Source organism: Vicugna pacos, chromosome 17 (assembly GCF_048564905.1).
Source record: "Vicugna pacos chromosome 17, VicPac4, whole genome shotgun sequence".
NCBI lineage: Eukaryota > Metazoa > Chordata > Mammalia > Artiodactyla > Camelidae > Vicugna > Vicugna pacos.
The window spans coordinates 26863857-26888764 of record NC_133003.1 but is presented as its reverse complement, the minus strand read 5'-3'; the positions used below and the strand labels follow the sequence as shown (position 1 = coordinate 26888764).

The 24908-nt window shown below is 34.3% G+C and overlaps 1 protein-coding gene across 6 annotated transcripts in view; it reads left to right on the top strand.

Moving 5' to 3' along the window:
- ERC2 (ELKS/RAB6-interacting/CAST family member 2) overlaps nt 1–24908 on the top strand; it is an 874625-nt gene that overhangs the window by 264053 nt on the left and 585664 nt on the right. For all 6 annotated transcript variants that reach the window (XM_072941512.1, XM_072941513.1, XM_072941511.1 and 3 more), the window contains exons 6-7: nt 5054–5209; nt 17824–17991. In XM_072941512.1, the coding sequence (XP_072797613.1) occupies nt 5054–5209; nt 17824–17991 (324 nt within the window). The remainder of the gene's footprint in view (nt 1–5053; nt 5210–17823; nt 17992–24908) is intronic.

The following is a 24908-nucleotide window of genomic DNA, read 5'->3' as shown; positions in this document are numbered from 1 at the left end:
AGTCTTGGGTATAAATCTTTAAGTAGGAGTTATGATCTGTAATTTATGTAAAATAAAGTATTATTACAAGTATTATTTTATAACTGTGTGGAAAGGCATGACTTAAAGAAATGTTCAATTCAGATATTTTTCTAATTCATGGAGAATGAAGCAAACATTCTTCCACTGTTTTTTTACCCCCTGAAACTTGAAGCAAAACAGTTTTATGTCTGTCCTATCTCAAGAGTATTTGAAAAATGTCACCTGAGACATGAAGTGGTGAGTTCGGGGAGCATGGAAGTTTATGTCAGTTCTTTCACTGCTCTGGGCTCAGAGCAGGCTCTCAGTAAACCACTTTTGAGTGACAGAAGCTGACAAGGTGATCTGAATATTCAAGCCTTCAATTATTTTAAATTGGCAGTAATCAGGCAAGTTTTCTCTTGAAGACTTCAAATAATTGTTTTGACTTTTCCTTTTAGTTTATGACCCACAGCTTAACATGATCATTTAGAGTCTTATTTTTTTTTTCTCCAAAAATTCTAGAGTAATAATACTGGAAGAAATCAAAGTAAATAGAATATTTTACTCTAGGACTTCCCAGGGCCATTAATGCTAGTATTTTGGGGAATCCCCAATAATCATTTCTCAAACTTACTCGACCCTGAAACCCCCTTTTCACAGAGCGTTTGGTTTCTCTGGACTTTGGGAAAAGCTGTTCTATGTTGTATTTCACTTTCCCCATATCTAAGGAAGCCTGCAATTATCTGCTTTGAGAACTTGCGTATTTGTGAAACAATCTAGATGAATATTTGAAAATCACTACATAAATTATTTTTAAGTAGCAGTTGTAAATAACCCGTAAAGATGTTCCAGTGATAACTCTTTGGTGATAGGGAGTAAAATGTTGCTCTACTTTCTAAAACGCCACTTTTCAGGATGTTACAGCATATGTCTTCACTTAAGTTCTTCCCTCTATTCTAGACCAGTGCTTAGGTTATTGAGAATGTGCATTTAGTATCTGTTTTGAAAGGCAACAACCATGTACCACATTGAGCCACATCAGGACTTGTGAGGTAATTTCCTTCCATAGTCTTCCTTAAATATACAAGGTTTTAGTCACTCATCTTAGATTCAGAGTTGGTTTTTTTGTTTTGTTTTGTTTTGTTTTTTTTACTGAAAAAGATAAAATTTCTTCTTGAATTCTTCAAACTGAAGCAGGGGAGAAGCTATGGCCAGAGAAGTAATTTTATTTGCTTTATGTTTCATGGTTATATTTTTCACGTCTTCTTCTGGCTCAGCATTTTGAATATCTTTTTGGGCAGTCAATACATCATCTAGTATACCTGTGTATTTTGTACCTGTTCTCCTCGCTAGATTTTACTGATCTTACCCACCTCTTTTTCTCTATGCTTATGATTTTAGGTGTAAGTTCTGTTGCCCTTGAAATTGACTCTTTATTGTAAGAACAAAAATATAAATAAGGACAGAAGAAAATTTGATCCTTATTAAAGTGACTTCCACAGTACTCATTTCTCTTTTCTTTCATCTTCTCCCGCTCCCCACCCCCCCCCTTTTTTTTTTGGTATTTTGGGACACCCATGGCTAAAGGAAAAATGAAGTTTGTGAGGAAAAAGAAAGGCTGGTTAATTTAAGAAAATTAGTAAGAGTTAAAAATACTATTTTAAAAATTGTGTTTAACCTTTTGGTGAAATTTTAACTCAGATGTACATAGGTCAAGAGGATTTTCTATGTTAAGACACTTTATATCTTAACTTCATTCTGATCTTTCTTTAGCAGTATGTAATTTTTTAAAGTCCAATGAAAAGCTCCTTCTAATCCATTTAGAACTTGGCATTTGTGGTCATGGCTAACTAAAGCCTCAGGAATTGACTGAGAGGAAAGCTGAGGGTTTCTTTTCTCCTTGCTTACATAATTGAGACCTGAAATTTTAACAAATGCTGTAAAGAAATTAAGGTATAATACATATTTGTACATGTACATAGGTGTATACATACATACATATAAATATGATCACTTTAGACTTGAGTTTGAAATTCCAGATTTTATATCAGGAAGGAGTGATGTTGGCCCTTCCTTTCATGCTTAACTTATAGTTAACTCTTGTAAAGATTATATTTAGATGTTTGTAAATACTGAAAGATTATATCTCAATAAAGAGAGGAAATCTACATTATATTCATTAGTCTTAATTGAGAGCTATCTTTTCATATGTTTTAAAGAAGTAATATAGTCTTAAGGCTCATGGGGATAAATAAAATTGTTAATAGTGGATATGTCTGGGTGATGGGATTGGGGTGGAGAGTGTAATTTTCTCAGTGGCTTTTCAGTTTTTCTGTAATGAGCATGAATTTTTATAGTCAGAAAAACTGTTGATTCAAAGTGATTGTTATTTACTTACGAAACTCTTAAGAACTTTTAGAAGCTCTTTTTCCATAGCCTTTTCCTTATTGCTTCCTTTTTTTTTTTTAATTGCTGCTCTTTTTATCTACAGAGTTCTTATAGTGTAAAACTCAAATGAGTCACTAAGGATGACTCCCAACATTCATTAGCTTGGGCTGCTATTACAAAATACCACAGACTGGGTGGCTTAAAAAGCAGAAATTTATTTTCTCATAGTTCTGGAGGCTGAAGTCTGAGATCAGGGTGATAAGCATGGTTGGATTCCTGTGAGAGCTCTCTTCCTGTCTTGCAGATAGCCACCTTCTTGTGGTGTTCTTATAGGCAGAGAGAGAGAACAGCTCTCCGCTATCTCGTCTTATGAGAGCACTAATCCCATCCTGAGGGCTCCATCTTCATGACCCCATCTAACGCTGATTACTTCTCAAAGGCCTCATCTCCAAATATCATCACATTAGGGATTAGGGCATCGACATACAATTTTTGGAGGCACATAGGCATTCATTCCAAAACATTCTCCTCACTCAAACTGGCAGTATACAAGATTACAGGTATGCATTTAAAATAGGAAAAGACTGGCAGGCTATACATAAAAACATGAAAGTTATTGCTGGATGGTAGGATTAGAGAGCATTTCTCCTTTTTCTGTGAATTTAAAGTGTATTGCTTTTATAACTGCAAAGATACAATAAAAATGTTTTTAAAGAAATATGAAATACTGTAGCTTGTAACATTTCTTAATAATTTTGCAAATTTCAGAGTCGTTTTCTTTCATTTTCTTGGGGTTTTTATGAGAATTAAGAAAAGTGTCGCCAGCACATAGAGCACCTAGATATGGGCACATAGTGGAGCTCAGTGAGTAGCTGTCGCTGCTCCTGATTTTTCTCTTTTTTACAATGATGGCAATGATAATGATAATGATAATGATGATGATATTGCCACAAGAAACATGCAATTGGGCATATAATATAAAAAAGTAAAATAGCTGCAGAATCAGGACAGATATATATGTTGCAAAATTTTTTCCATAAGTTAAATTATAAATAGAATAACCCATTTTGTCTTTACTTTTGGAACTCTTTAGTTTTTTAGATTCTAAAAAATGAATTGGTAAAAATATGAGTTTGTGGTATATTTATATAGTGGAATACTATTCAGCCATAAAAACAACAACATAATGTCATTTGCTACAACATGGATGTCTCTGGAGAATGTCATTCTAAGTGAAGTAAGCCATAAAGAGAAACAAAAATACCATGAGATCGCTCATATGTGGAATCTTAAAAAAAAAAAAAAGAACATAAATACAAAACAGAAACACAGACTCATAGACATAGAATACAAACTTGTGGTTGCCAAAGGGGCACGGGGTGGGAAGGGACAGACTGGGGTTTCAAAATTTGTAGATACTGACAGGCATATGCAGAATAGATAAACAAGATTATACTATATAGCACAGGGAAATATATACAAGATCTTGTGGTAGCTCACAGCGAAAAAAAATGTGACAATAAATATATATATGTTCATGTATAACTGGAAAATTGTGCTCTACACTGGAATTTGACACAACATTGTAAAATGACTATAACTCAATAAAAAATGTTAAAAAAAAACTCTTCATCAAAAAAAAAATATGAGCTTGTTTTTCATTAACTTTCAATTACAAAAGTAATATAAGCTCCTTGAATCTACACAATAAAATGGCAGGTAGATGGTGACAGTGAGAAAACTTGAAGTCTAATTTTCAATGTGTTTCATTCCAAAGACTGATTTGAGTTTAATAGTTGAGGTTTGGGAAAAGTTTTTTTCCTCTATGAGAGCTCTCTCTTCTCTACTTCTAATGCATCATTTCTTATTATGCTCTACCTTGTGTGTAGAGTCTGTCATTTCCTTTTTAAAAAAAACTTCTCTATGATTATTTTTTTCTCAACTAATCCCACATTTGAGTGTAATATTTCTAGTTTTTTAACTCTGTAAATCAAAAGTTAGAAATACCCTTCAAGGTAGTAACGTTTTTTGTCACGCAGGGAGCGGACTGCTTGCCAAATAAATCATGATGTTGTGATATATTATTTCCAGTTGCTATAAATTTTCAATATTTAGTGTATCAGTCATACTAGGTCATGATTCAGTTATTTAATTTCACTTATGTCTGCATTTTAGATGAGAATCCTTTTCCCCATTAGTAGATTTTAATTTCCTTCTCTCTCACAGTCAAATTCCAAGCATGCCTTATAAAACCAGCCACAGAATACACACATGAACAAACTATTTTTGTGTTTACAAGCAGACTCAAAAATATACACTGATAAACTATATGTGAAATTAAAAATTTGTTCCCTTAAATGATGTTTTTGTTTTTTAACACTTTAGATCAGTTTTATCATTATTGCTTTGATGATTTGATTTGTTGGATATAAGACAAACATATCTAGGTAATTTTCTGTAATGTATTGGCACATGATCTTTATTGGGAGCTTAAAAAATAATCTGACAGATAATCCTCATAAGTGAAAAAATAAATTGTTCTGAATTTAGGGCTGTGTCTACACCATGTTTAATATATTACTAAAATTGCTTTCTGAAATTCTGTTTCAATGATACTGAAAAAACAATTTTCTTTGTCTTCTTCTTCTTCTTTTTTCGCCAACAGGACACAAAAATCGCTTCATTGGAGCGAAACATAAGGGATCTTGAGGATGAGATCCAGATGTTAAAAGCCAATGGTGTGCTGAACACTGAGGACCGCGAAGAAGAGATAAAACAAATAGAGGTTTACAAAAGTCACTCCAAGTTCATGAAAACTAAGGTATGGTCCAAAGTTATAAACTTTTATACTCTTAGTATGACTGGAAAGTTATGGTTTATATACATACTTTCCATAAATACCCAGTTAATCTGATTTATGTGATATATGAAATATATAGACAATAAAGAATAATGCAGAAGATGTTACAGAAGCATAGATTACAGAAAGAAATTAGGGAAAATCTTTGGTAGAATTTCTCCTTACTAAAGGTTTCATGATTTTCTAATGTGTTATTTTGGTGTCCCTCTGTCTTGGGAATTAACATTTATTTTTAATAGTCCTCTCTCTTCCAAAATTCCTAAATTTTCAAAAGTGTGCTATTTTTTAAAGTTTTTGTCATTGCCAAATTTTTGGCTCATCTCTAGAAGGAGATTGTCTTAAAAGATATTAATCTTGGAAGTCAGTTTAACTGATTTCAATGGTATGAAGACATTTTGGTTTTATTACAGTGTTTAAAACAGAACTGGCTTTGAGTTCCAATGCTGCTATTTGCTTAAACTGTTCAACTTCTGTAAGCCTCAGTTTCTTCATCCGTGAAATACAAACAAAAAAAAGAAAAGTACCTTTGTTGTTAGATTGCTTGACAATTCCATGAGATTATGCATTGAAGCACTTAGTCCCTTGACTTATCTCTAGAATGCATTCAGTAAATGTCAGGAGTTGTTGCTGAGAGTTTTATTATCATTATTATCTGTTGCTGTGAAATATTTATGAAATATCATTATAGTAATTGGTTCCATTACGTTAGATTGATATTACCAGTTTTAAAGAATTTGGCTTGTATTTTTCAAAATTAAACTTTGGGCTGCAAACGGACCAATCACCTGAACATCTATTATTTTTATATATGCATAATTATTAAATTTATGGACAGCCCCAAATAGGCCTTTGAGACTTTGAGATGCTTTTATTTATTCCTCTATTTAAGCAATTTTCTTTTTTTAATCTCTATTTTTAAACCATTTTCTTTCTGAAAATAATAACCACACCAATTAAATTTTTTTTCTTACCAGTTGCTCTTAAACATCTCTGTTCTTGTCCCAGGTTTTACTCTTGTTTATTGCCTTATAAAATGCAGCAGAGTTAAGAGTAATGCAGACTGCTGTGAGAAAGCAGTGGGAGTGGAGAGAAAAATGTTTGAATGATAGTTATGATTTTTATCAGTTGTGAAATACATGCATACTCATTGCAGAGAATTTGCAAATTATAGAGGGAAAATAATATCTAATATCTACTTCAACATGTATGTGTGTGTATATATATGTGTGTTTCTCTAGGGAAAAAAAAGCAAAAGCTATTGCTTACTTCTGCCAACTTTCCATCTGTTAAGTTGACATTGAGATTATGACTGAAAATTTGGATCGAGGAGTAGAGACATGAGGGAGAATGTCCAGTGGATTTGAATGTAACCCCTTCTTTTCAGGGATGGCCACAAATGCAGAATGGTTTTCCCTGCTTAGTCCTCCCTTCTGGTTCCTTTTTTGCAATCCTTTCCTTCTTGAGAGTTGTACCCTCCTGTGGTACAGCAAGCACAGTACTGGGGTGGCCTGCAGACGATGACCAAATCACTCTACGAATGAAGATGAAACGCATTGAGCACAGATATGAATGAAGGCATGAAGTTGGGGGAAATTACTGTTTTGGCTGTAACTTTTCCTCCCCACCCACTTCTACAGCTGAAAATGTCATGTAATTTGTAAACTCTGTCCCTCATTATCGATTCTGTCCAGGTGAATAAAACAAGTATATGGTCTTCAGAAAGCAAATCATGACCTTTATTAGTCCATAGTTTTCTGATACACCATCACTCCTAGAGTTTTAGCTTTTAATGGTGAGTTACTTTCAAGGGTTCCCAAAATAGGTCAGAAGGATGTTTGAGGAGAGAAATGGAGTAAGGTGGAAATAGTGCAGGCTAAAGACTGAAGCAGACTCTGGCAAACCTCTAGCCTGCCGTTGCTGACTGCGTGGCCTTGGGGAGTGACTTAAGTCACTCAGTGATACTTTATTTTATAAAGTAGGGGCAATACAGCAAACCTTAAAGGGTGACTCAAAGGGTTAAATGAAATAATGTAGTTTAAGTGCCAGTCTCAAAAAAGCAGCTAATAATTACATGCATTATTATTGAAGAAGTATAACCAAATATAATAATAATAATAGTCATAAATGTTATATTTTACTTGACTAACAGGGAAAAATGGATTTCTAAGAAATACAAATAAAAGTGAGTTGTTATAATATCATGCAGATATCCATTATAGACTGATAAAAATTAGCTGAAAAGTACTCATAAGAGTTAGTTTTTAATGTTTTCTCCATTGAAAGAATATTTTTATTGGATTGAATCATAACATTTATTGCTTATACCTCATAATGTTACTTCAGTTGCTATTTTTCTTCTTCCTACTTTGAGAAGGTAGTGTGATTCCTTATTTAAGCTTGGGTATGGTTGAGCAGGTCTGTTAAGACATAGTTATTGCTAAGCATTTAGTCCTGAGTGCTTATGTTTTGTACTTTGGGGGATCCCTTAGGCTGTGTGAACTGATTCTAGTAGGGTGAATCATTTATCATGGAACTTGTTAAAATTTAGAGACAGGGGCTGATAGCCTGTAAAACTAGATTGGTAGCATAGTTCATGGTCTATTGTGGCCTATTTGGATAACTTTTCTGCAAAGTTTATATGAATATGTTGCTTGTCAACATCATCACAGATATCTGAGGAGTTAATTTTTGCAATAATTCGTCACAGACATAGACAGGAGAATTGTTTAATGTTGCCATTGGAATCTCTTGAACTCTTCCATTTATGCAGAGTTGCATGGATAAGCTTTCAGTGGTGGATTTTGAGCTCTCTGGTCCCCAAAGACTTACTAAATATTGTTTTTAGTACGTAGTACTGAGCTAGCTACTGAGGGGCATTAAAAGTAGTGCATGTTCAAAGTATCCTCCATTTCCCAGTGCCGACCACTTAGTTGGAAAAGTAAGAAATCTTTTAAAAACATTACCCTAAAGGTTTAATGGCAGCAAACTTCACTTCTGGCTGCAGTAATGCAAGTTGTTTAAGTTTAGAGTTAAGGGTTTTTTGTCTAAATAATCAGATTGGCAAAACTGCAGTGACAGGTTTGGTGAAGAATGCAAACTCAAATTGATGTCTGAGCAAACCTAGAAGGATAGGTAAAAATACCATTCCATCCCTGTTCCACACAGATAAGGAAGTAAGAAGAACTCAATTCTATATGAAATGATGGTGTTCCAAAAAAGAAAAGAAATGTTAGATTTAAATTGCAAAAATCTAGAGGCTCTGAAACTTACTTGGGAAATGGAAATGTAATTGTTAAGCTCATTGGGTTTACTGAAGCAGTGATAGAAATGGAAATCATAAGGTGACTTTGGATCCCAGTTGGTAGAAAATGCTAGGTTTGATTTGCATTTGATTTTAGAAACTGGTTGTTATTTCATTTTATTTTTTGTCAGGGGAGGTGATTAGGTTTATTTATTTGTTTATTATTATTATTTTTTAATGGAGGTACTGGGGATTGAACCCAGGATCTCGTGCATGCTAAGCACACACTCTACCACTGAGCTATACCCACTAGAAACTGTTGTTTTAATAGTTTATAAGGACTCCAAGAGTCACGGTAGACCATTTCAGAAATTCTTATAAAATGCTATATAAGGAGGAGAGTAGTACTCTTTGGGAACCAAACTTGAAACTGCAGCTAAATATTGTTACTTCTTCTTGCTATTTGTAATGAATATATAGGAAACTTTTAAAACTGCCCCCAGAGAACTTTCCCTTTACCAGGTCTTTTGGAGAGGCACCTTCAGAATGATCACTGTTCACAAAGGCATCTGTCTTGGTATTCTTTAATCTGTATATTTCTTTAATAGAGGTCTAAAATGTGTTCTATCATGATTACTTGGACACTTACTATTTTTTTTAATTAAAAAAAGATTTTAAAATTCAACCTAATCATGAAAAAACTCCTAAAATTTCTGTGTTCTTATTTGCTTATATTTTTGAAATTTTAGCTGAAAATTATTTTTATGACCCATTGGTGAAAAAATTGAGTCAGCATTTGAATCCTCTTCATTAACAGGGCATGATTTCAATCAATCTCAATCTCAGTATGCAACTGTTTGCTACAAATAGATAATAAAAGCAGCTAATAATGATTCCTATATACAGATTCATTTAAAGATATAGAAGTATGTTGAAACAAATAATTTAAATCTTTCAATGAGAATTTGACATAAAAAACAATGTTGTGGTATGAAAAGGGAATACTGCTTGCATTAATTCTTAAAATAAATAAAGAATGTAGGTTGAAGGGAAAAGAAGTATTTTAACTGGCCATTTGATATGGCATGTGCCCCCATTTTGATCCTGAGCAGATGTCTGGGACTGGTAGGGCCTCTTGAAAGCTTTGTGATTAAATTAAGTATCAGTGAAGACCTAAGTTGCTTTTGTAAATATAACATCATAGAAAAACCACGACATAACATTGTCAGAATAGTGGAAGGTGAATTGCAAAAGTGTAAAAGCAGAGTTTAGAATCTCAGCTTGTGCAAAGGCAGGAATACCAGACATTGTCAGCCAGGATGGAAATCCCCACATCTTGCAAGCCCTTTGGCACGTGCATATTGTCTCTGAGAACTGAGACTCTGGGAGACCTCCTGAGCAATACAACTCTCCCCTGTTTGAAACTCCAATTTCTGCCCCAACTCCAAAGGCTTAGAGGAATCAGACTGTGAGAGCAGAATCTAAGGGGCCATAGAAAGCATGAGTTACCTTCAGGAGCACTGTTAAGCCTTTAGGAATGGAATGTACCATACAAATAATTGTTTTTCAGTAGGGAAAGAATTATGGCATCCCCTGTTATATGCAAAGCTTTGTTCCTAGTCTAACACATTTTTCATATACTGATCCCAGTACTTCTATATTAGCCACTTCCTCTGTTTTCAGAATTGGCCAAAGATGCCTCTCTGCTGCCTTAGAGCTCCTCTTTTATTCTGAATTTGTAACACATTTTCTTATTAACCTCTGATGGATTACAAACCTCATAACCCAAACTGCATGATAATAAGCATATCACTTTGTAGACATGAGAGCCATATCTGCAGTGAGAAGGAAGCTGTTTTCCTTGGCAGAGTAGTTTTTTCAGGGTGTTAGTTGTGTCACAGACGTAAGTGGTGGAAGAACTTTCAGATGAGATGAAGTGTGCCTGATGTCCACATGGACTTGATATAAAGCATGTGATATAATTTTGATTGGCTTTTCTTCTTGCCATCATGGAGACAGACCTTCCCTGGCCTCAGTTCTCATGTATGTTTGATTGCATCACTTTCCATTTTTATTGAGTTTATGGCTATAAAAGAAGCCAAAGACATATTTTTATGAAAGAATATGATTTTTTACCCTGTAACTATAATTCCCCTCAGAAAAGCCTTTTTCTGTTATTGTCTGCATAAAATATTTATTTAAAATTTACCTCATGGCAGCAATAGTCTGAAAGCTATTTAAAGCAACTGCCTATTTAATATTTATAGACTGAGGTAGTTTTATCATTATCAATCTATTTTTATTGAATAAAGTAGGTGAATGTAGAACCTGCCATATCTTCCTTCCTATTAAATACCATTCCATTGATCAAATTAATTTCATTCAAATTCCTCTCTCAGTACCCTACTCCTACATGATATTTCTACTCCAATATTTGTAGAAGTCAGCACAAATCAGGTGTTTTTTTGACTATAAATATCATCTTTGCTTAAGCATTTTGAGTTGAAAGTTTTTTTTAGTTTTATTTTCAGATGAATCAGTTTCATATGTGGAATCAACTATATAGTGTGCTGTCAACTACAACTGCATATGATTTGGGGCCATACCCCCCGAGAAGAATGCTGATCAAACAGATTTAATTTATTTTATAATTTTTGTTAATCCTAATCCTGATTTTTCCCTCATTTCATTTATACTCTCTTTTTATTGTATGCGAGAGAACAAGAGAGGGGCAAGGGGAGACAACTTACTTTTGTTCTAGCTAAAAATAATAGATTCGAGATTTGTTAAATTATAAAGACATGATGTATTTCATGGATTCCACAGATCAGAGCAGTGCCACCACCTGGTCACACATACCCAGAGCATGTTGATTATCTATCACAATTCTTTTTCAGTGAATCTTTAAACATAATCAGAATCCTTCTCAAGACTGCCTTCTGGCCAGCCACTACCAAACCTTTAGATTTGGCAAACAAGATTAAACCTATTTGTCCCTTGATCTAGTCTGACTTCTCCCTGCAAATGGAATTCTTTATCAACTTTTCTAGTAAATAGTGCAAGCTGCACACTTCTGAGGATTGGTATCTCACTTCTTTTTAAGCATCTCACTCTGTTCATGCTCAGCAGTTGTTGTCAGTAGCTTGGTTCTTGTTTATGCCAGTTTTAGTTGCTGAAAACAAAAATGATGGCTCAAATATAGTTTAAAAACATACATTTTAAAATGTATTTATGAACTTTCAAGTTAGAATCTCAGGGGCTGAAACTAAGCCAAAGCAGGGAGCTGAAGTAATAAGTAGAGCACTGGTTATGTCTTCTTGTTGGCATTTGCTAGACAGGTGAACTTGAGCTTCAGTTTTCACAGTCACAGGGACACTGAAGCAAAGAGATAGAAGCCTAAGCCTGCTCAAGGTGAGCAGTCAAATAGGAATCCCAGGACCATTACCACATAAAGCTGGGAGCCCAGACAGCTACACTCTTAGTCCAAGGGTAAAGTAAAAATAAACTCCTCACTACCCTCTCCTCCCACATAGACTAGGAGGCTCCAGGGCAAATTATTTTTCTATTTTAAAACTTTGGGCCAAGAAAAAAGTGAAAAAAACTAGCTTTGAGAATCCATAACCACAGCTGGCTCTTCTGCAGATGTGCAGCATGAGGTGATCCAAAATTTTAAGTATAGAATGTAGTTTATAGGGGGCCTTGGTTGGTACTACCCCAGGTATTGGCAGACACAAATGCTCTGAATGGCCACATGTTCAACTCAGACCTCAGTGTATTTCTCCAGATAAAGTTCCAAAACACGTGAGCACACAGTAAATGTTTTTTTAAAAAATTATAAAACCTGCAAGAAAGCAAGCCACCGTAAGTAGAAGCCAGTAGAAAGGATAAACAGCAGAACTGAATGTAAGGACTTCAGAAATTGGAATTTTAAGACAAACATTATGAAATAAGAATGTTTAATATGTTAAATAAAAGGAGTTGAAAATATGAATAAAGGGCAAGGGACTATAAAAAATACCAAGCAAATTTTAAAAGAACCAAATTAAATGTCTAGAAATGGGAAAATATGAAAATGGAAATTTAAAAGTTTGATGAATAGATTTAAATGCAGAGTGATCAAAGCAGAAGAAAAACTCAAACTAGAAAACAGAGCAAAAAAATTAAATAAAAGATAAATGTATGGAGTACATAAAAGACAAATTAATACACACAGAAGATAGAATAAGGAGAACTAGTACAAGTCTAATCAGAGTTTTCAAGAGAATGAGAGATGGAGTAGGGACAGCCACTATTCTGAAGCCATATTTGAAGTGATGAAAGCTGAGAATTTTCTAATATTGATGACAGGTACCAATCCAAAAATTCAGAAGTTCAAAGTACCCCAGATAGAAAAAATAAAATGAAATCTATCCATTTACATCAAAATTAAGCCATAAAATCTCAGAGGCAAAGAAAAAGTCTTAAGAAGCATTTAGAACATTTGTCCAAAGAAGATATATAAATAACTAATAAGTATGTAGAAAGATGCTTGATAGCCTCTTAGTCATTAGAGAAATCAAAACCATAATGAGATACCACTTCATACTCACTGGAAGGGCTATAAGTAAAACAATAGATGAAGAAGTTAGAACACTCATATGTTGCTAGTGGGGATATAAAATGGTATAATCAGTTTGGAAAACAGTTTAGAAGTTCCTCAAAATGCTAAACATATAGTTACCATATGGCCTAGCAATTCTACATCTATATATATACCTAAGAGAAATAAAAACATACGACCACACAGACTTGCACATGAATGTTCTTAGCAGCTTTATTCATAATAACCACAACATGGAAACAAGTGTCTATCCAACTGATGAATGGATAGAAACAATATGGCATATTCATACAGTGGAGTATCATCCAGCCATAAAAAGCAATGAAGTACTAACACATGCTACAACATCCATGAACCTTGAAACATTGTGCTATGTGAAAGAAGCCAGTCACAAAGTATATGTATTTTTTTAAAGTTTTTTAAAATATGTGTATTTTAAGAGTCCATTTTATATGAAATTCCCAGAAAAGGTCAATCTATAGAAACAAAGTAGACTATTGGTTGCCTTAGGCTGCGGGTAGAGGGTGACGAATGGAGAGTGACTTCTAATAGTTACAAGATTTCATACTGAGATGATGAAAATGTTCTAAAATTGGATGATGATGATGGTTGCACAATTTTGTGAATATACATAAAACCATCACCTGTACACTTTAAGGAGGTAAATTGTTTGGCAAGTATATTATAGTTCAATGAAGCTGTTAAAAATGGCAGCTAGTGGGAATAAAAATCCCATTACCTTCAAAGGAATGAATTTGGAGTGAGAGCTTGACTTCTTAATAGCCTCTTTAGGCAGAAGGTAGAATAATATGCTCAGTGTGCTGAGAGAAAATGTCTCAACCTAGAAAATAGCTTTTAATTGTCAGAAACAATATTCACAAAGAAGAAATAAAGTTGATATATTTTTAGACAAAAATTGAGTTTGCCACCAACAAAAGTCCACTAAAGGAAATTTCAACGGATGCAATCAGGCAAGAGGAGATTCCTAAAGGAGTATCTGAGATGTAAGAATGAATAAAGAAAAAAGATAGTGATAAATGTGGGGAGTAAATCTAAGCAAACATGGACTGTAAAAAAATAATGATGAGTTAAAAACAAACAGGAAAGAGCTAAAATATATGATGACAACGTGATTATCAAGAGGATGGCGACTGGACTTAAAGGGTTTCAAGATCCTTATATTCTCAGACAGAAGATAAATAAATGGATTGATTTTAGACTTAGGTAAATGTAAGCCTGTTATAATTTCTAGGGTAATAACCTAGAGGTTAGAAATAAATAAAAATATAACTTTTGATAGTAGAGGCAAAAAAAAAGTCATTCAAAACAAGGCAAGAAAGAAAAGAGAAAAAATAGAAATGGTATCATAGATAGAAAGCACATGTAAGATGGTTGAAGTAAAATCACATATCTCCATAATGATAATAAGTGTGCCACTTAATTTTATAAGACAGGATATAAGAATCTGGGTATATGCTATTTACAAGAATCTTCTGTAATGTAGTGTTAAAGATATATTGAAAATGAAAAAAGACACACTAACCAAATACCAACTGTAAGAAAGCTGTTGTAGATTTTGAGGCAAAAAGTCATTTTAGAGATAAAAAATTGGCAGAGCTACAAGGAGAAATTAATTATTTCATCATTATGGTAGATGGTTTTAACCCACTCTCAAGTAATCAACAGAAGAAGCAGATTAAAAGATCAAAATATAGAACACTTAAACTACCCAATTAAAAGTGCTATCAAATGTCATGTACATATACAGAATAGTGCACCCAGTAATTGTTGGATACATATCCTTTTCAAGCACATAGTATGCAGAGTACATTTATGATAACTGACCACATACTGTGTATAGGGTAAGATACACCAAATTTCAAATGCATAGTATTGAACAGACTATGTTCTCTATTCACAAAGCAAGTAAGAAATAAAAACCACAAAGATAACTAGGAAACATTCATGTATTTGGAGATTAAGAAACATATTTCTAAATTATTCATAGGTCAAAGGATAAATGGTAAAGGGGACTGGGAAATATTTAGGATTGAACAATAATGTCAGTTCTACATATCTAACTAGGGAGATTGAGCTAAAATGATACTGATAAGAAAATTTTTAGTCTTAAGCCTTATACATGGAAAGAAAAAAGGAAAGTTAGTGAGATAAATATTCAATTTAAAAAAATTAGGAAAAGAAAACAGAATAAATCTAAGGAAAATAGTAAGAAGAAAATAATGTAAAAATGTGAGCAGAAATTAATGAAATAGTAAAAATGTTAGATAATCAACACAGCCAAAATTGGCTCTTTGAAGAGGTTATTTAGCTGGACATGCTTCTGCTGATATTCATCAAGAAGAAGAGAGTAAAAATAAAGAATATTAGGAATGAAAAAAAGACAATCATAGATGCCATAGATATCAAAAGATAAATGGGTTTTATGAAAACTTGCTGCTATTTAAGGTGAAAATTTAGATTAAATGAAACAAGTTTAAAGGAAAAAACTTAACCACATTGATACACATAATTAGAATATTCTTCTAATCATTAAAGAGGGCTGAAGTAAATAATGGTCTTTGATAAAGAAAATACAAAGTCTAGATGGCTTTGCTGGTGATTTCTAATGAACACTAATGGGAAAAAATTTCAATTTTACACAGACCATTTCAGAACACATTAAAAGAAAGAACACTTCCTACTTTATTTGGAAGGCTAAGTTGATACTAAAATCTGATAAGGATAGCACAAGATTGGGAAATTACAAATCAGTCTTACGCATAGACATAGATGAAAGATTCTGACAAAATATTAGCAAGATGGATCCAGTAACCTAAAAAAAAAAAGATACATCATGACAAAGTAGAATTTTTCATGTTAATGCAAGAAGAGATAAATATTTATACTAATTTAAAATTAGTATACTTTATTGTAGTAACATTAAAGGTGAAATGTGATAAATTATGAAATGCAGGAAAAAATGTTTGCTAATATGATGTATTTCTTAATGATTAAAAAAAAACTCTTGGCAAAGTTGTAATAAAAGTGAACTTTCTAAAATTTAAGAATGCCTATAACAAGCTAACGCAAACATTAAACTTAATGATGAAAAATTGAAATTCTTCCCTTTAAAATCAGGAACAAGACAAAGAGGTCACAAATTTCCCCAGACCTCTCTGTCTTTCTGCATGGCCTGACCATGTGGCTGGTATGGGCTTCTTCATAGCCTGGTGGTCACAGGGTGTTTGGACATCTGTCTTGGTGGCTGGCTTCCATTGAGAGGAAGCTGAAGCTGCCAGTCCTCCTATAGACTAGGACCAGAACAGGCATACTGACATTTGTGCTGCATTTAGCTGGTTGAAGCAAGTCACGGTCTAGCCCAAATGCAAGAGGAGGGTGAATAGATTTCTCCTCTAGTTGTGGGGAGTGGCATGTGTGTCCAAGTATGAAGAAATTGTTGCAGTTATTTTTGGAGATCATCTACCACAACTCTACCAGACTGGCAAAAATGTAAAAGGCCGGTGACATATGATATTGCCAAAGATGTGGAGTGATTGGCCACTTACACACTGCTTGTGACCATGAAAATTAATATAACTGCTTTGGAAACCACTTTAGTGTTATCTAGTGGAGCTGAAGATGTGTATGCTATGTGGTCCAGCAGTTTAACTCCTAGATTGTTTTTGCTTTGTATGCCAGGTGCCATGTGTAAGGATGTTTATAGTACACTTTTTGTAATAGCAAAAAACCCTAGAAACGAACCCAAGTGTTTACCAACAGCAGAATGAACAAATAAATTGGAATGAAGTCTTTCAATAGAATACTGTATTTCAGTGACAATGAACAAATTGCATGGGCAATAAGATGATTTAATCTCCAGGACATAAGATTTGAGTACAAAAATGCGAAGTACTAATTAAATATACACAGTTTAAATAAAGTTAAAAACTATGCAAAACTAAATAGTGTATTATTTACAGATGCAAAAAAATATGGTAAGCCTAAAAGACAAGCAAGAAAATGACAAACCCGAAATTTGGGGTGGTGGTAGTTTCCAAAGTGGTAGAGAAAGATATAAATGGGTTGGGACATGGGTAATTCTAATAATCTTTAATGGTGACTGAATGATGGATATCTCTTGTATTATTTTTCCTTGTATGATTTTGTATGTATTTTATGTTCTTTTCTGTCTTTTTAGTATTTAATGTAAGTAAAAAAAAGGAGAAAAACCCTCAATGCTTGCTTGCTTGTTTGCTTATTTATTTGTTTGTTTTTGATGAAGGTTCTCTTCTGTTGAATGATGTCCTTGAATGGTTGTTTCCATCATAGAGTAGCAGAGAAGGTCTAGGTCCTGTCTTGGGTAATTACCTTTGTCAGTTCCTTGTTGACCCTTCTGAAGACTATGGTGAATAGGCTTTGTGGTTTCTTGGATGAGTTGTAGGTTTGGCCAGGAAGCCTTCATTCCACTGTGAACCTTAGTTCTCTGTCAGGTGGAAGACAGTCTTGCTGACCTTACCTTTCCTGTTTTCCAATCCCAGTCACCTTTACAGAGTCTCCCTAGACCCCTAAGACTGAGTGACTACCAAGACCATAGTTTTAAGCAAACTCATGGTTTGCCTTGTTGGATTAATAGTCACTGGCTATTGAAAATTAAGAGAAATCAGTAGTTCTCATATGTGAAGAATAGAATAGGAGCTATGACTTCTAATTTCTTGTAATTTTGTTGTTTCACAGATTGACCAGCTGAAGCAGGAACTTTCAAAGAAGGAGTCAGAACTTCTTGCCTTACAAACAAAGCTTGAAACCCTTAGCAATCAGAATTCAGATTGCAAGCAACACATTGAAGTGCTTAAAGAGTCGCTTACTGCCAAAGAACAGAGGGCTGCCATCCTTCAGACTGAGGTAAGGCACTGTTTCAGGATTCCAGACATCAGGCGTTGACTCGATAGAAAATGTCCTACCTGAACAGCTTTCTTTAGAAGATCCTTTATCCAAACCTTTGGGGTCAGATGTATCTTGGATATCAGATATTTTGGGGATTTTGGAAAGGTAAGACCCCATTGCATGTACCATAGATTGTGTAATGTTCCCAATAGGGTTGCAGCAACATCCCATAAACAAGCACATGGCTATTTCTATGGAAAAAATCTTCTTACATTAAAGTAGGATAAACGAAGACTGTGTAAGGAGACTCCTGTCAGTTCATGTTATGTTGTGCCACCAGAAGAGTTTGCTTCACATTTGTATTTTTCATATTTCAGAGGGTTTTTTTTGTTTTTTGTTTTTGTTTTTTTAAATTTGGCAACCACAGATAAATGATTGGATCTAGAATGGTTTCATTTTATCAAAATTAATTTAAAAAAGTCAAAATGTCATCTACCATACTTGACTATGTATCTGTATAGGTCCCCCTCCTGGCATTTTTGGTTCCAAGGGTTTCCTACTTCCTAAGGAATACCCTCAATTTTCAAGATTCTTTTACCCATTGAAGAAAGTTGATATTGTGTGAGTTTCTTAAAGGAAATATTGGTTTGTTATTTCTTAATCATACTTAGGAAAAAAATTTATGTTAGTATCCTATTTCTTTGCTATTCCTCATTGGATTATATCTTTGAGTATGCGAAGATATGCAAAACACAAGCTAGTTATTATGTAAGTAAAACAGTTGCCAGAAAATATAATTATTACAGAAAACAAATTAAAAAATAGATTATTATGTGTGGGCAGTAGCAAAGAATGTGGTGAATCTCCCTGGTTTTTGTGTTGAGGCAATGTGTTAGGTAGATTACTTTAGGAGAAGGCAATATAATTGAGTTGCACTTTCTTTCTTGTGCTCTTGGAGCCATGTGTTTGCATCTATAGAGAGGTTTGGATTTTCCATAGGAGTTAGTGGGCCTGTAAACTAGGTCTGTGTCCTCAGTTAAGGCAAGGGAGAGTGGCCAGAGGAGAAAGGAAACAGGTTCCAGGTTATATAATTATTGGCATAGACCTGACTCAGCCCCTATGCTCTTGATTGGCCAATAAGCAGTTACTTGATTGCTTCAAATCAAAACTGTCAGTTTGGCCTCAATGATGTAGATATTTCACATTTAAGAAATAACATGTTCAGTTGTGTATAGCTGCATTGTGAATGTAGAAGCATAGATATTTTATTTTGTAAGGCAGAAATGTAAACTATGCCATGAATAGGAAGGAGGGAAGCATCAGTACATAGTATCTAGAACTGTGTAGTCTAATACTGTATCCACTAGTCACATGTGGCTTTCCAAATTTAGGCTGATTAAAATTCAGTAAAATTTATGCTCCCCAAAGCAAGCCTTAGTAAATTTGAGAAAATTGAAATCATATCAGGCATCTTCTCTGACCACAATGCTATGAAATTAGAAATCAACTACAAGAAAAAAAAACTGTAGAAAGCACAAACATGTGGAGGCTAAACAATATGCTACTAAACAACCAATGGATCACTGAAGAAACCAAAGAGGAAATAAAAAAATACTTAGAGACAAATGAAAATGAAAACACGATGATCCAAAACCAATGAGATGCAGCAAAAGCAATTCTCAGAGGGAAGTTTATAGTGATACAAGCTTACCTCAGGAAACAAGAAAACACTCAAATAAACAACTTATCCTTACACCTAAAGCAATTAGAGAAAGAAGAACAGACAAAACCCAAAGTTAGTATAAGGAAAGAAATCATAAAGATTAGAGCAGAAATAAATGAACTAGAGACTAAAAAAAAAAAAAATAGAATGGATCAATGAAACTAAAAAGTGGTTCTTTGAAAAGATAAACAAAGGTGATAAACCTTTATCTAGACTCATCAAGAAAAAAGGGAGAGGGCTCAAATTAATAAAATCAGAAATGCAAAGGATCCTGAGAGGCTAGTATGAGCAACTATATGCTAACAAAATGACAGCCTGGAAGAAATGGACAACTTCTTAGAAAGCTATAATCTCCCAAGATTGAATCAGGAAGAAATAGAAAATATAAACAGATCAAGTACCAGTGCTGAAATTGAATCAGTAATTTAAAAACTTCCAAAAAACAGAAGTCCAGGAGCAGATGGCTCCACAGGGGAGTTCTACCAAACATTTATAAAAGAGTTAATGCTTATCCTTCTGAAATTATTCCAAAAAATTGCAGGGGAAGGAACATTTCTGAATTCATGGTTTGAGGTCACCATCACCCTGATATCAAAATCAGACAGAGATACCACAAAAAAAGTATATTACAGGCCAATAACACTTATGAATATAGATACAAAAATCCTCAACAAAATACTAGCAAATTGACTCCAACAGTACATTTAAAAGATCATACCCCATGATCAAGTGGGATTTATCCCAAGGATGCAAGGACTTTTCAACATCTTGAAATCAATCAATGTGATACACCACATTAATAAGCTGAAGAATAAAAACCATATGATCATCTCAATAGTTTCAGAAAAAGCTTTTGATAAAATTCAACATCATTTATGATAAAAACTCTCCGGAAAGTGGGTATAGAGGGAATATACCTCAACATAATAAAGGCCATATATGACAAACCCACAGCTAACATTATTTTCAGTGGTGAAAAGCTGAAAGCATTTCCTCTAAGATCAGGAGCAAGGCAAGGATTCCACTATCACCACTTTTATTCAACATAGTTTTGGAAGTCCTAGCCACAGCAATCAGAGAAGAAAAAGAAATAAAAGGAATCCAAATTGGAAAAGAAGAAGTAAAACTGTAACTGTCACTGCAGATGACATGATACAATACATAGAATATCCTAAAGAGGCTACCATAAAACTACTAGAGCTCATCAATGAATTCAGTAAAGTTGCAGGATACAAAATTAACATACTGAAATCAGTTGCCTTTTTATATACTAACAATTAAATAGCAGAAAAAGAAATTAAGGAAACAGTCCCATTTACCATTGCATCTAAAAACATTAAATACCTAGAAATAAACCTACCTAAGGAGGTGAAGGACCTGTACTCCAAAAACTATGACACTGATGAAAGAAATTGAAGATGACACAAACAGATGGAAAGATATACTGTGTTCTTGGATTGGAAGAATCAGTATTGTTAAAATGGCCATACTACACGAGGCAATCTGCAGATGCAGGGCAATCCTTACCAAATTGCCAATGATATTTTCATATCAATTGGCAATTTTCAATTGGAACAAAAAATTTTTTAATTTGTGTGTAAGCACAAAAGACCCCAAATAGCCAAAACAATCTTGAGGAAGAAGAACAAAGCTAAAGGAATCATGCTCCCTGATTTAAGACTGCTACAAAGCTACAGTAATCAAAACAGTATCTTACTGGCACAAAAACAGACATAGATTAATGGAACAGGATAGAAAGTCCAGAAATAAACCCATGCACTTATGGTGAGTTAATCTACAGCAATGGAGGCAAGAATATACAATGGAGAAAAGACAATCTCTTCAATAAGTGGTGCTGGGAATGAAAGTAGAACATTCTCTAACACCATATACAAAAATATACTCAAAATGGATTAAAGACCTAAATGTAAGACTGGATTACTATAAAACTCCTAGAGAAAAACATAAGCAGAACACTCTTTGAGATAAATTTCAGCAATATTTTTTTGAACCAGTGCCTAGAGTAATGGAAATAAAAGCAAAAATAAACAAATGGGACCTAAATAAACTTACAAGCTTTTGCACAGCAAAGGAAATCGTAAACAAAATGAAAAGACAACCTACAGAATGGGAGAAAATATTTGCAAATGACATGACTCACAAGGGACTAATTTCCAAAATATACAAACAGCTCATATAGCTTAATACAAAAAAACTAACAACCCAATCAAAAAATGAGCAGAAGACTATATAGACATTTTTCCAAAGAAGACATCCAGATTACCAATAAGCACATGAAAAGATGCTCAATATTGCTAATTATTAGAGAAATGCAAATCAATATTACAATGAGGTATTACCTCACACCAGTCAGAATGTCCATCATTAAAAAGTCTACAAATAAATGCTGGAGAGGGTGTGCAGAAAAAGGAACCCTCCTGCACTGTAGGTGGGAATGTAAATTGGTGCAACCACTGTGGAGGACAATATGGAGGTTCCTTAAAAAACTAAAAATAGACTTATTATATGATCCAGCAGTCCCACTCCTGAGCATATATCCAGAGAAAACTGTAGGTTGAAAAGACACATGTATGCCAAAGTTCATAGCAGCAGTATTTACAATAGCCAAGACATGGAGACAAGCTAAATGTCTATCAACAGATGACTGGATAAAGATGTGGTGTATGTACACACACACACACACACACACACACACACACACACACACACACACACACACACTAGAATATTACTCAGCCATAAGAAAGGATGAAATAATGTTGTTTGCAGAAACATGGATGGACCTAGTGTTGAGTGAAGTAAGTCAGACAGAGAAGGACAAATATAATGTGATATCACTTATATGTGGAATCTAAAAAAGAGAAGGATACAAATTGTATTTATAAGCCAAAAACAGACTCACAGATATAGAAAACAAACTATGGTTACCAAAGGGGAAAGGGCAGGGAGGGATACATTAGGGGTTGGGGATTAACAGACACACATTACTATATATAAAATAGATAAACAACAAGGATCTACTGTATAGCACAGGGAGCTATGTTCAATTTCTTGTAATAACATAATGGAAAAGAATCTAAAAAGAAAATATATATATGTATATATAGGTGTAACTGAATCAACTTTCTGTACACCTGAAACTAACATAAATCAACTGCACTTCAATAGAAGCTTTTTTAAAAATAAAAAGTACCCCCCCAAAATTCAGTAAAATTTTAAATGTAGTTTCTTAGTCACACTAGCTACATTTCATGTATGTAATACTCACATGTGGCTAGAGACCAGTGCATGGGATAGCATGGCTATAGAACATTTCTACCATCTAGCACATGTCTAGAATAAGGCTTGAAAGCTACAGCTTGTTGGGACAGTCCTACCCTCTGCCTGCTTTTATAAAGTTTTATTAGAACATGGCCACACTCTCATCTATGTGTTGTCTGGCTGCTTTTGTGCTGTGAAAGCATAATTTAGTAGTGACACAAACACTATGGCCCACAAAGCTGAAAATATTTACTCTCCGGCCCTTTACAAGAAAAAGTTTGCACCCATGATGTTGTGATATTTTGGGAAGAGGGTTAAGTGGAAATTGGAATGCCTGGCTTGTCTTCTGTTTAGCAGTCTTACTCTAATTAGGGCCAGATTTGCTGACCTCCATTCTAGAGCACAAGTTCTTCTTCAAAGTGATCATTCACAAAGCAATAGATTATAATCACAGTTGTCCTAAGTTGGCAATAATACCAGGATTAATAGTAAATTTACTATAATTGTGTTGCTGTGTATTGGATAGAAGGAAATTTGTGAAGCAAGGTAATCTGCTGAGGTATTACCCAAACAGGTGTTCAGGGTTCTTGATAGTTCCTCTTCAGAAGGAAAGAATGAGAAAAGTCAGCTCAGATAGGTTTACTACCTTCCTCTCACTGCTTTGTACTGATGAGTGCTGTATTCCTCAGCCTCTTTCCCATTTCTTATTCTCTCCCCTGTATTTTACCTTTTTTGAATTAATGTAGTCCAAACTAAACCTATACATATTTCATGAAGAGGATAGTGGTGACCTTATGTGGATAGCTTCCATCCCACATTTAGTAATTAAAATGACCCAATAAAGAGGTGCTGCTTTGAAGTAGAAAATATTACTCTCCATGTGCAGAGAAAGTGAGATGATTTTCTGGTTTTCTGCTTTGAAGCTGGGAGTATGAGATTAATGATTTTATCAGCTGGAAATATCCAAGGAATTTTCTTTTGCCTTTCTTTTCTTTTAAAATCTTTGTAACGGGAAACGGAGAGAGTTGCCTAATGATATCCATCTCTTAGAGGAAGGAATTTAGGTTGAAATTAGCCCTAATTGTTGGATCATAGGCAAAGGATTTTTGGCAGCAGGATAAGATACACTAATGTGATTTTCCCGCTTCTTGGAGAAACAGTGAAATAAGAGTCTCCCTGTGTAACATGTAGTGGCTTAGTGGGTGAATATTCATCGGTGAGGTATGTTGTTTCATTGTACCCTACAATGAAAGAACTGAGTTTACATTTGTGTGAAAGATATGGTGCTCATCCTTGGAAGAGGTTACATATAATAGCTCCTTCCAATTAGATTCCTGAGTCGTTACTGAAAGCTGTTGCCAAAACAGAAGAGGGCTCTCTCTAGAATGCGAAGAGCCCTGCTCGTTTCTCTGGAAAATCTGTGCCATCAACTTTCTTCGGCTATCCTTTTAGAATATGGTAGAAGTGAAAGATGTCACTGGCTTAATGATTCATCTCTTCAAGGATGGCTTTTGCCACTAGGGCGTTTGCGTTTAGGAGGTTGTAGGTTGAAGGGTGGGACGAAGCGGGAGGCAAGTTATCTGGGTTTGTGGCTATGTGGCTTGGCTCCTGAGAAGGTTTGTTTTAACTTGTACAGATGCCCAGATGCTCTTTGACATGTGTGCAATAAATCAATAGAATAATAATTACAGACACACACACACACACACACACAGATACCACATGGCTCTTAACATAACGTTTTACTTTTTAAAATAGCTTCAAAGGACCCTAGGGCCAAGTATCTTACTTTGCTACTTCCCTTGATGTTTCCCACATACAAATTTACCCTTATGTGTCACCACATTAATTTTGTGGCAGTAGAGATAATAATAAATTAACTTCAGCATCTTGATTTTTATGGATTTCAATGAATAATTACCAGCATATC